Source organism: Lethenteron reissneri, chromosome 38, assembly GCF_015708825.2.
Source record: "Lethenteron reissneri isolate LAM-NWPU_2019-01 chromosome 38, ASM1570882v1, whole genome shotgun sequence".
Classification (NCBI taxonomy): Eukaryota; Metazoa; Chordata; class Hyperoartia; order Petromyzontiformes; family Petromyzontidae; genus Lethenteron; species Lethenteron reissneri.
In genome coordinates this window covers 12,813,811-12,826,300 of record NC_083816.1, presented here as the reverse complement: position 1 = coordinate 12,826,300, position 12,490 = coordinate 12,813,811, and the positions used below count along the sequence as shown (strand labels likewise).

The 12,490-nt window shown below is 51.6% G+C and overlaps 1 protein-coding gene across 1 annotated transcript in view; it reads left to right on the top strand.

Annotated features, from left to right (window-relative positions):
* Positions 1-8,978, top strand: part of LOC133351806 (plexin-A1-like) — a 52,849-nt gene extending 43,871 nt beyond the window's left edge. The window contains exon 7 of the mRNA XM_061567340.1: positions 8,877-8,978. Within this exon, the coding sequence (XP_061423324.1) occupies positions 8,877-8,978 (102 nt within the window). The remainder of the gene's footprint in view (positions 1-8,876) is intronic.
* Positions 8,979-12,490: the final 3,512 nt, after the last annotated feature.

Below are 12,490 nucleotides of genomic sequence, written 5' to 3'. Positions count from 1 at the left end.
ATCACCACACCCATCACCCATCACCCATCACCCACACCCATCACCCATCACCCACACCCATCACCCACACCCATCACCCATCACCCATCACCCACACCCATCACCCATCACCCACACCCATCACCCACACCCATCACCCACACCCATCACCCACACCCATCACCCACCACCCATCACCCATCACCCATCACCCACCACCCATCACCCACACCCATCACCCATCACCCATCACCCACACCCATCACCCACACCCATCACCCACACCCATCACCCACACCCATTACCCACACCCATCACCCACACCCATCACCCACACCCTCACCCATCACCCACACCATCACCCACACCCATCACCCATCACCCACCTCCATCACCCACACCCACACCCATCACCCACACCCATCACCCCCATCACCCACACCCACACCCATCACCCACACCCATCACCCACACCCATCACCCACACCCATCACCCACACCCATCACCCAACCCATCACCCATCACCACACCCACACCCATCACCAACACCCATCACCCACATCCATCACCCACACCCATCACCCATCACCCACACCCATCACCCACACCCATCACCCACACCCACACCCATCACCCATCACCCACACCCATCACCCATCACCCATCACCCACACCCATCACCCATCACCCATCACCCATCACCCACACCCACACCCATCACCCACACCCATCACCCACACCCATCACCCACACCCATCACCCACACCCACACCCATCACCCATCACCCACACCCATCACCCATCACCCACACCCATCACCCACACCCATCACCCACACCCACACCCCTCACCCATCACCCATCACCCACACCCATCACCCATCACCCACACCCATCACCCACACCCATCACCCACACCCATCACCCACACCCATCACCCACACCCATCACCCACACCCACACCCATCACCCACACCCATCACCCACACCCATCACCCATCACCCACACCCATCCCCACACCCATCACCCACACCCACACCCATCACCCACACCCATCACCCACACCCATCACCCACACCCATCGCGCTCCCACCCTAGACTTGCAACGATGGTGAGAGACGCAACGGTTTGAACAGAGCACAGAAGCACGGAGGCAACAGCATCATCAACCGCATCATCAACAACGACCGCAGCAACACCAACAACAGCAGCAGCAGCAGCCGCGCGGCCGAGTTGTGAATAGATTGACAAACGAGGCCGCGGGTCGTCATCAGGGTGCCTGAATCAGTCTCAATCACCCGCGTCACCCCCGTCACATCGGGAGGATCGCCGCTCCATCAATAGGCGCCGAATAGAATTTGCCCGCAAGTCATTCGCCGTCATGAATTGGCCGCGCGGCAAAATTCTTCATTGCCTCGGCCACCCCGGCTGACAGATAAAGGCTGGTTCAGGGGTGGGGGCGGGGGGTGAGGAGCGGGGGGGGGGGGGGCCGGGGGCGTTGGGGGGGGGGGAGAAATGTTATATCTAATTCGGGTGCACTCGTGTGTGTGTCTGCATCGGTGTTCATGTGTTGGTGTGTGTGTGTGTATAGGTCTTAATAGGTGCTCGCTAACGGCACTTAAAACAGCCTGGGAAAGGCTACGGCGGGGGAATGTTGTCTCTGTCTTTGCATATTGGTGAGCGTGTGGTTAGCAGACTGCTTGTACTATGAAGCCAGCCCATGACCGGCCAGTATCGGTGGCAAACATCTGAGCCGGTTCCGGGTCTACCCTCGATCGGCTCAGCCTCAAATTAGTACAAGGTGCGGTGTGTATCAACATCACCACTGGTGAGACAAAGGCGGCCGGGCGTGGTGCTTGGCTACCCGCCGCGTCCTTCGTGTGCTGTTCCGGCCTTAATAGGTGCTCGCTAACAGCACTGGGGCGTCACGGTGGCGAGATGTTATCTTCATCGCCTGGTATACAGGAGATCGTGGGTTCGACCCTAACCCTGGTCGAATGGATTTTTCTCCGGCTCCTCCGGTTTTTCATTCCGCATTTAGAATCATGTGTTGAGAGTATTTGGCTGCTATACATTTCCACGTGATTAAAAGCCACTTGGTTGAGCGATCAGTTGTGGCCAGGTCGCTTCTGAAAAATAGATACATAGCTCAGTGCGCCTTACCTGCTAAAATAAAAAAAAATAGTTAATAGTTAACTAGTTAGCACGTGCCCCAACAGCCTGTTAAAGGCTACATGGGGATCTTTGCGAGAGTACATTGGGCTGTCTTCTTGTGGCCGGGGTGTTCGTAGCAGCAGCTGTCACCGCTGTGTCTCATTTAGCTCATAAATTGGTGGGCAATTTGAATTGCCGTCATTTCCCTCTGTCAAGTTTGGAGGCATTATTGTTTTTTTCTCTAGAAATGCCACGGTCGATATTCATTTGCCGTTCTTGTTTGCAGACCTGTGTTGACGCTTCGCTCGAGAATTAATAATCATAATTTTAAAAAAGTAATATTCCTAACGAATATTTAAATTGCTGTGATCGGATCTCGCACCGCTCTGCGAGACATCAGAACGGATTCTTTATCTCGTGACACGACGCTGATGCCAGCAATCGGGAGAGAAATTTGTTGATAATTTTTATTTTGACAAAATTTTGCTTTCACGTTAAAGCCAACGGCCCACACGTCCTTCTGGTGTAACCGTCCGTCCCACCCTCCCACCGGACGGACGTTCTGCCAGCCAGCCAGCAAAACTTTTTTCTTACGCAGTATGATTTTCACGGCTATTACAGAAGTGACGAGCGTGTTTAAAACAGCCGTCATTCTCATTGACCAGAAAAACAAAATAAGCATTCCTGTAAATGGAATATTAAATACAGATACGCGTTAATTTACCGAACTAAATTGTGACATCGCAGAGGAGGGATGATGACCCCGTGGTTTGAGACCAAACGCCGGACCGGCAGGCGATTGAGTAAAATGCGCCCGAGGGGACATCCGTCGCGGATGTGGAGAGGGGGAAATCGGCTCGCGCGTAGGCCCCGGGTGGAATGTTACATTGCGGCAGCACGAGAGGTCGCGTGGGGAGGCCTCCATCCAGCGGTAGTCAGATCGCGGCCTACACCGACCACACGGTAACAATTTTGAATTTACGTGCAGGCCGATGCCAAAGTGGATGACAAATACGAACATCGGCTATAAACTAAAATACTCCCCGAAAAAATATCAGAGATTGTAATTTTGAACATAGTACGGTGTTGTTCTTTGTTCACGATTCATCGTACTTTACAATGCAGAAGGCTAAAAACATTTCGAATGATGATGGGACAAATATTTTCCATTTTTCAAAATAATTTAATCCATCTCTGACTGCGTGAAGGCGAGCTGTCATCTCAAGTCTGCAGGGAATGGTATTGGGGTCTATAAGAAATCCCACTGGCCCCCAAAAAAACCCATTAAAAATACAGCATTTTTTTTTGCTAGCCATAGACCATTGACATGGTTGACAGGACATTTATTGCAAAATGTGGCTGCGAAAATAAATACATAAATATATGTTTTAAAACCCGCGATAACAATTTCCACACTAGGGCTTGCGTCGTATTTTCAAGAACACAGCGCTGCCTAATTGCACGTGCCGCCAATTCGCGTTAAACTGCAGAAGCAAAATGCGGCCACGACCGCTAAGTAGAAACGAAAATAACGTTTCGCCTGCCTGGCGCTGGTTTCTAGCCGTCTGAAGGTGCAAAATTCTCACCACCGCTGCCTTAACGACTCACAATCTTTACCCCCACACCCCCCAACCCCCAACCCCGCCCTATAAAAGATGTGACTTCAATGCAGTTAGAGCGTGGAAATACAATGATGATCTTTTTTGAGCTGAAAATTCTAAAACCATTATCGCTTTTCGGTTGCTTGGCAGGTTGGTAAGTTGTAATTTAAAAAAAAAATAGCTTCGGTCTTTGGGCCTCATTCATCTTAATTGAGCTCGCCATTCATCTGCAAAGTAAGTCCTCGTTTAACGCGGTAGATGTCCCCATAAATAACGTAACGATAAAGCCTGGCAAGATACGATGTACTACACACACCGCGCAGTGAGATGGCGGGACAGATTTTATTTGGGTACTCCGGCGCGTTGCTGTATCATTCCGCGTTCTGTATCCATGCACTGCTCAGCCGCGCAGCTCAAGAAAGTAGTTCGTCGCCGACCGTTCAGAAAGCGCGTTGTAACAGGCACGTTCCAAGCTATAGCGGGGTGCGCGTTCCACGTTGCGTGAACAATCTTTCCGAATGGAAGCAGCCAAGTCGTAGCGAAAACGCGCGCTCCAGTGTGAACAGTGCGCATTAAGCGAGGACTTTTTTTTCGGAGTTTCCTTTTGGTATGGTGGTCAAAAGAAGCATCCTGGAGTGGTAGCTGAGTGTGGAGTCCACTTCTTCCCCCAGACGACGCGTGATGCATTGCGGATGGAATGCATCTCACTGGAAAATTTAGTCAAACCCAAAAAAAAAACGCGCCGGCATTATTTAAAAAATATTTATTTAAAAATGTTGTTTATTTTGAAGTAACACATGTTTGGGATTCTTGAAATGTTTGTCAGCTACTCACTGGCTATAAAACAAAGTGTTCATCAGCAGACGTTTAGAAAAAATAATATCTTTAATACTCGTCAGGCCCACATGCTGCAAACAAGTGCAATGCATCTTCTTGGTTCTTTCGGTAAAGTCACGTAGAAGGAAAATAATAAAATAATAATACAAACATAAAAAAATATATTATTATATTATTTTTTTATATTATTTTATAATGTTTTATTTTTATTACTTTATTATTTCCCTTCTACGTGACTTTACCGAAAGAACCAAGAAAATGAATCCCTGCAGTCACGAAAGCTTTAAATCGAAAAGTGCAATGCAACTCTCATCGCCCACTCTGTCTCACTGGCATCTCTATGTAAGTGCTCTGAAGAAGGGCCGTTGCCTAAAACGTTGCCAATTAGATATTTTCCCTCTCACGGCCACAGTGTTATTGACGAATGCGTTGAGGATGTTTTGTTGTTGTGGTGGTTGCAAGGAATTATTATATATATATATAAAAATATATACAGAATGTTACATCGGAATTAAGTGGCGAGTGCTATCTGAACCGGTCCTGGTGCTTCTCACCCTTTCCCCATCCTGCACTGACAAGAATGGTGAAGTATGGTCATATAATTCCCCAACTTCCCGCACGGTGTCAGAACACCATCATCCAGCAGTGGATTGACAAAGGGCTGTAAATTATTCTGAAATGGCATTGCGTATTTATGTATTGTTTACTATTCACCTTTGTTTTAAACGTGAACAAAATTTGCTTGGTGGTGGTGGTGATGATGGTGATGATGCGCAAATTGGAAAATTAAAAACTCTCTCCGGCAGTGTGCGGTGACTGTGATCAACACCGCGAAGTGAACCACGGGGCGCGTAACGCAGACTCGGTGCCTCGATTCACAAATACGAAGGGAGGAGGCATCACCACCACCACCACCACCGTCACCACTGTCACAGCGATGCTGCACCACTCCGCTAGTCCTGTATGTATGGCTGTTGAACCTCTTTCGCATCGTACGTAGCCAGCCGTGCTAATCGGACGTGTGCGGGAGGAAGGACCGCAAACAAACGCGCAAAAAGCAGTTCTCAAAAAATTAGTTTTCAATCGAGATGATGTCAAAGTTGTGTAGCTTCCAGTGGCTTCCTAACATCGGAAGGAAAAGTGTTCGTGGTGTATGACGTGGAGGGCAGGTGCTTTCGGAGTCCATGGCCCTTTGCTCATGATCATGAAGGACCTTCATGATGGTGACCTCAAGGTGGACATAGCCTGGCACAAGCGTCGTGGTGACGTCACCGCCACTTAGTGGCGAATGTCGGTTGTTGTTGCTGTTGTTGTTGGAGGGCAGGTGATGTGGTCAGTGTCTTTGTTCAACCTTTAGTCACCTTGATCGGCCGTGTCTCTGGCTCGGCTGATAAAAAAAAACAACCCACAACCATTGATTTGTCCGTTACTTAAAATCACGACGGGGAGCCCATCACGATGCCCGATCTCGAGTGACTGACGTCCTCTGTGTGACTCCGTTAGATTGCCGTGTCGTGATTCGATTTAAATGAATCGATTCCATCGGTAAAACGTTTTAGTTTGTTTTCTCTCACTACACTGCGTGGGATATAGCGGCCGCTCGTGGCTGGAAGACAGGTCACGGGGAAGCCATTCGAGGACATCCACGACAACAACAAAAAAACGAATTCGTACATTCTCTTTTTCACATCATCCATTCTTACGCACGCGCGGATTTGATGCGTGCACTGTATTACGTTTGAGAGACGGAGAGATGAACACGTGGATTAGAGGACAGACGCGGGTTAAATACCTCAAATTAACTATCTTTTTATTTTACCAGGTAAGGCCCGCTAAGCTATATAGTTATTTTCAGAAGCAACCCGGCCACAAATGATAGCACAACAAAGTGGCGTATACTGTGGAAATCTATAGCAGCCAAATACTTTAAACGCATGATGTTGATTTTAAATGTGGAGGGAAAACCCAAGAGGACCCGGAGAAAAAATCCATGCGACCAGGGGGAGATAAAACACCGCAAACTACAAATATACAGCAGCAGGCGTCAAGGTCAGTATCGAACCCACGACCTCCTGCGTACCAGGCGAGGGAGATAACATCTGGCCACCGTGTCGCCCTCTGATGATGATATTGTCCAGTGGTTGAGACTAAGGGCGGAGTGGCAGCCAACGGAGTAAGATGCATTCAAGAGGACGTCCGCCGCGTAGGTGAGGCATTGCAATCACCTCGTGGGCTAACAGCGCTCACCCCCACCATTCTGCTCAGGCTCGCGACGTTGGATCTTTGCCGTTGCCCGTGCGTGTGCGCGCGCACCGTGCAAGTCACGGCCGGGAGGTTCTGGGGCGCACCACCTCGCTGCGTCGTAGTTATCAGTGGGATTTAGGGGGGGGAGGCACAATCCGTAATCCACCTTGCACCCAAATCCCAGACCCCCCCCCCCCGCTCCCCCTATGCCCACCAAACCCAACGCACCCTAATCTTCAGCACCCGATGGATCAGTCAATTGTATCTCCCCCACCTCCTGCCCCCTCCCGATCGCCCCCGGCCATCAGCCCCCGCCTTCAATGAGACCAACGATCCAATTCTCCCGCCGCTCGCTGCACTTTGCATGCAAATCGCGATCGTGCGACGGCGGGACGCACATCGATTGTCGCGTGTTCCTGCAGCGTGGTTTAACGCGCGAACTGCGGGGGAGGTGGAGAGGTGGGGTAAGCAGGGGGGGGGGGGGCAGGCTAGGGATACAGTAGTGTAGGAGACAGATATTTGGGAGCGCAAGCCAGAGACCGGCGTAGTGAAGGTGCACGTGGAGAGAGAGGAACGCGCGCGCAGAGAGAGAGAGATACTTATTAATGAAGAGGCACGCGGCAGAGGGAGACACGCGGAGACACCCAAAGGGGGAGATACACGGGAAGAGAACCAGACGCAGGGGAGACTGCGTTGGGAAGCCGCTTGAGACGCAGGGGCATCAACTGCGAGCGCACGCGTTTCACTTTGGCGAGGGGAACAGCCTGCGCACACTCCCCGCTCTTCCCCACCCACACGGACCAAGCTCCCCCTTGTAGACTCAACAGACTGTTGGGGCAAGTGCTGTCAGCGAGCACCTATGAAGGCCTGCACGGCACACGTGGGGGTGTGTGGCGAGCAACACGCACGGCCGCTTTTGTCTCCCCTAGTGGCGACGTTTGCACACCGCACCAAGTACACATTTAACGCTGAGTCGACCTAGGGTAGGCCTAGAACCGGATCAGACAATCGTCACCGGTTTCGAACCCGGTCCGTTGAGTTCATAGGACAGCGCGCTAACCGCTACACCACCGCTCCCCTCCCCAGATCATCTATCCAGGGGTCGCCAACCCCCGGGTCGCGGACCGGTACCGGTCCGTGGCCTGTTAGGAACCGGGCCGCACAACAGGAGGTGAGCAGTGAGACCGAGCGTGGCCAGCCCGTTATTTTATTTACCACTTCCGTCCGCGCCTCTTTCCCGCACTGTGCACTTGTATCAGTCACAGTGTTGGTAAGCCCACAAGCTGCTTACCCCTAGTAGCCAACATGAGTAAAAAAACAAACGCCGCTGGAGAGCGTCTGTGAAAAGGGGGAAAGACCCAATGATGAAACCCCCCCTTCCCCCCCATCCGTGAAACAATTGTCTTCCACGAAAGCAGTCCCTGGTGCCAAAAAGGTTGGGGACCGCTGATTCTATCCCACCTAAACGATCGCCCCGCGCCCCACCGCCGCTCCCCTCTGTACAACGCACGCTGTCGCGACCACCCTCGCTCGCATCAACAAAGCGCCGGCGTTTTGAAGTCTCGCCCTAAACTTTTGGAGACAGCTCAGATAGGTCAGCTTCTCTTCCCCCCCCACCTCGCCTTGTCTCGAAGCCAGGTCCCGATTGATTTCCGTTGAGATGGTGTCCCACGTCTGTCCGTCAGTTCGTCCGTTCGCGTGTCTCTCTCCGCGCGCGTATGGGGCAGCGGTGGCGTGAGATTTTCGCTCACGGCCCCAAACATCGGAGACGAGTGATTCTGAACCGGGTTTGTGGGTCGACTCAGCCTCAACTGGGGGTGCCTGGTGCGGTTGATAGTAAAACGTCGCTACTCGGGGGAGACAAAGGCGGCCGGGCGTGAGGCTGCCCTCGTCTCGTGTGCCACGGTGCCGATCTTGATAGGTTGCTACTCGCGAACAGCACTCGCCCCAAAAGTCTGTTAAAGGCTGTACGGGGGATTGCTGTTGTTGTTGTTGTCTGTGTGTATACGTGCATGCGTGCATGCGTGCACACTGGGTGTCGATGTGCCGACTGGGTAGAGGCTTTTGGATTTCAGGCCCAGGGCCGGATTAAGGCACGGGGGCTTTTGGGGCTGCAGCTCACGGGCCTCCGCCAGCTGGATGACTTCCAGAGATTTAAGTGAAAAGTTATTTAACTTGCGAATGCTGAATTTCATTTGTCGTTAGCCTTGCAAAAACTACATTTAATTTTTCTTCAACTTTGTTTTTTCCTTTTGAGAAGATTACTGGGGGTGCCTCGCTGTACCTGTAACCCAGGGGACCTACGAAATCTTAATCCGCCCCTGTTTAGGCCCCGTGTGTTTAACGCGCTCCACCTCAGGGCCAACAGCGTGCATGTAACGATGCCCAGACGAGCGAAACTTTTTCGTGCCAAGTTGCGTCGCTGCGAGCGAACACCGTGAACATTGATGGGGAATTCTAGATTTGAAGCTTTCGTGACTGCAAGGATTCATACTCTTAGTTCTTTCGGTAAAGTCACGTAGGACGGAGACTTGTGTTGCCTCCGAAACGTCGTGATTTTATTGTTTTATTTTTATAAATTTTTATTTCATTTTTTACCTACGTGACTTTACCGAAAGAACTAAGAGTATTGGTGGGGAATATTTCGCACAACGTTAAGATGTCGCTGTGAACTGCGAGGAGAGTGCTGGCAATGCGATTGTGATATTTTTATGAAGACTCGAGAACAGTGCTTCTTAACCTTCACTGCAACCTTGCACCCCTTTGATTCTCAATCGTTACAAATTTTAACAATGTTAATAAATGCATTGTGTGTGATTTAAACAAAGTAATCGTACTCACGTGCAGTGCTTAATTTGTGTTTCCTTCTAAAGAAAGATCTGGCCACGTCTGGCACCTCAAGAAGGGGCATCTCGCGCGCCCAGCAGGTGCGTGCTCCCAGATTAAGAACCACTGACTTCGAGGTTGATTGTGATGAGGATGACGAATGCACGCTCAACGATGAGTGTTATTAGTTATAAATTCAGTCGATTAACGACGGCTCACAGTACAGTTGATCAGCGCGATGATACGTAATCGTAACTACAACGATCAGCGGTCAACAGCAGTTATGGTGATAAATTAATCCTTATCAGGCATGGGCTAATCAACTGATGGATGAAGGCCTCCAATAAGCGCACCCGATGTTCGTGGTGGCTGTTAGACCGGGATTCGAACTCAGGTAGCCGGGTTCAAAGCTGCAGTACACTAAGCAAAAAAGCCACCGTGACAATGACGAAGATAACATCAACATCATCAACATCATCATAATCATCACCCAAAGCATTGGCATCGTGGTGAATCTGAGGCAGCATCTTAAATCAGACTTGAGTCATCAACTCCTCTTACTCCGGGCCCGGTAGACTTGACTCGCAGCCAAAGCCAGCTGCGAGTGGACAAATTCACAAGACATCTGCACAATGTGGGGCAACGTGCTCAGCCTCGTCTTTCACCACCAGCACCAACCATCACCACACGAACTGTTCTCCTCTCCCTCCTCACTACACCACCACCACCACACTCATTGTTCCCCTCTCTCTATTCTCACTGCATTCCCACCCAACTTTGGTTGCCGGCTTCTTAGCGCCGCGCGCTTACCATTACACTGCAGCTCCAACTGACAAAAGAGATCCACACACTGACACCCACATCCACACACTGACACACACGTGCACACACTTACACACACGTGCACACACTGACACGCGCATCCACACGCTGACACGCACATCCACACACTGACACGCACATCCACACGCTGACACACATCCACACACTGACACACATCCACACACACACACATCCACACGCTAACACACACATCCACACGCTGACACACACGTGCACACAATGACACACACATCCACACACACACACACATCCACACACTGACACACATCCACACACACACACATCCACACGCTAACACACACATCCACACGCTGACACACACGTGCACACAATGACACACACATCCACACACACACATCCACACGCTGACACACACGTGCACACAATGACACACACACATATACACAATGACACATACACATCCACACGCTGACACACACGTGCACACAAAGACACGCACACACATCCACACGCTGACACACACACGGGGGACAACAATCCCCCAGCTGTCTCCGCGTGGCTCGTGCCTCGCGGCTGTGAACCTCGGGCTCGGCACGTGGCGCCTCATGGCGAGATCCGCTGTGCAAAGACAAATCCCCCTGTATAGCCTTAACAGACTTCTGGGGCAAGTGCTGTTAGCGAGCACCTATACGCCACGAACACACACACAGAGACACGCACGTGGGCATGAACCACCCACACGCTGGCACGGCACAAAGAGGGCGTGGGTGGCTAGCACCAGCCCGTCTCCCTAGTGGCGACGTTCACGCACCGCACCAGGTGCTCATTTGAGGCTGGGTCGACCGAGGGGAGTCCCGGGACCGGTTCAGAGAATCGTCACCGGGTGTTGGTGACCGTGAGCAAAAATCGAACTCGGGTTTGCCGGCCGGGTTCGCTGTGTGCTAACCGCAGCGCCACAACTGCGCACAGACAAACAAGACAAAGATCCTTGAACAGACTTTCAGGGCAAGTGCGGTTAGCGAGCACCTATGAAGACTGGCACGGCACACGAGGGGGTGGGTGGCCAGCACCACGCCAGGCCGCCTTTGTCTCCCTAGTGTCGATGTTAACACATCGCAAGAGGTACTCATTTTAGGCTGAGTCGACCTACAGGGGAGGCACACGACCGGTTCACATAATCGTCACCGGTGTTGACCGTGAATTGGGAATGGAACTCGGGTCACCGGGTTTCGTAGCGCAGCGCGCTAACTGCTGCACCGCCGCTCATCGCGTTCGCCTGCTTTTGGCTGAAGACTTTTCACGACCGATTCGTGACAATGGAACCTGCGATCCACGAGGCCGCCGGTTCGCCGGTTCGATTCGATCTCACGGCGCGGCGGCCGACAACAGCGAGGCACGTTTCTGAAACGTCGATCGGTAGGGTCGCGCGTGTGCGGTGGGGATCGCAACGTTCGTTTTTTCGTACGTACGTATGTCGAAACTTCTTCTTTGCACCGTACGTAGCCGACCGTGCGAATCGGAGGTGCGGTGGGGTTGGGGGAGAGAACAATAACTTTAAACCTCCTCCAAGAAATCTGGCCAGCGATGGAAGAGTAGGCCAAAAAGGTGGCGCGCTCTAGAGCTCCCTCCAGCGGAGGCCCTTTTGGCCAGCAGTTGTTGTGAGCGAGCACTTGCAGGGGCTGCGCATTTACCTGTACAGCATCAACATATTTAAAGTACTATATATATTAAGCGCATCCACTGCTGGATGAAGACCTGCCCACCCTGGATCGGTTGTGGGCAGTTGTTTGACCATACTTCACCACCGCTGGATCATTGCGGGTTGGTGAAGTGGCAAACCCGGACCCCCCGAGGTTGATCATCGCGCAGTGCACTAACCGCTGCGCCACCGCTCCCGCTCCGCTCCGCCCCGCACCTCTCCCACGGGATTTTGTTTCAAAAGGGATGAGTTCCTTCATCGAGACATTTTTTTATACATACAATGATTATACAAACAAAGGTAAAGTAATAAAATTAGACGAATATCAGCTCGACGGCAAACGCA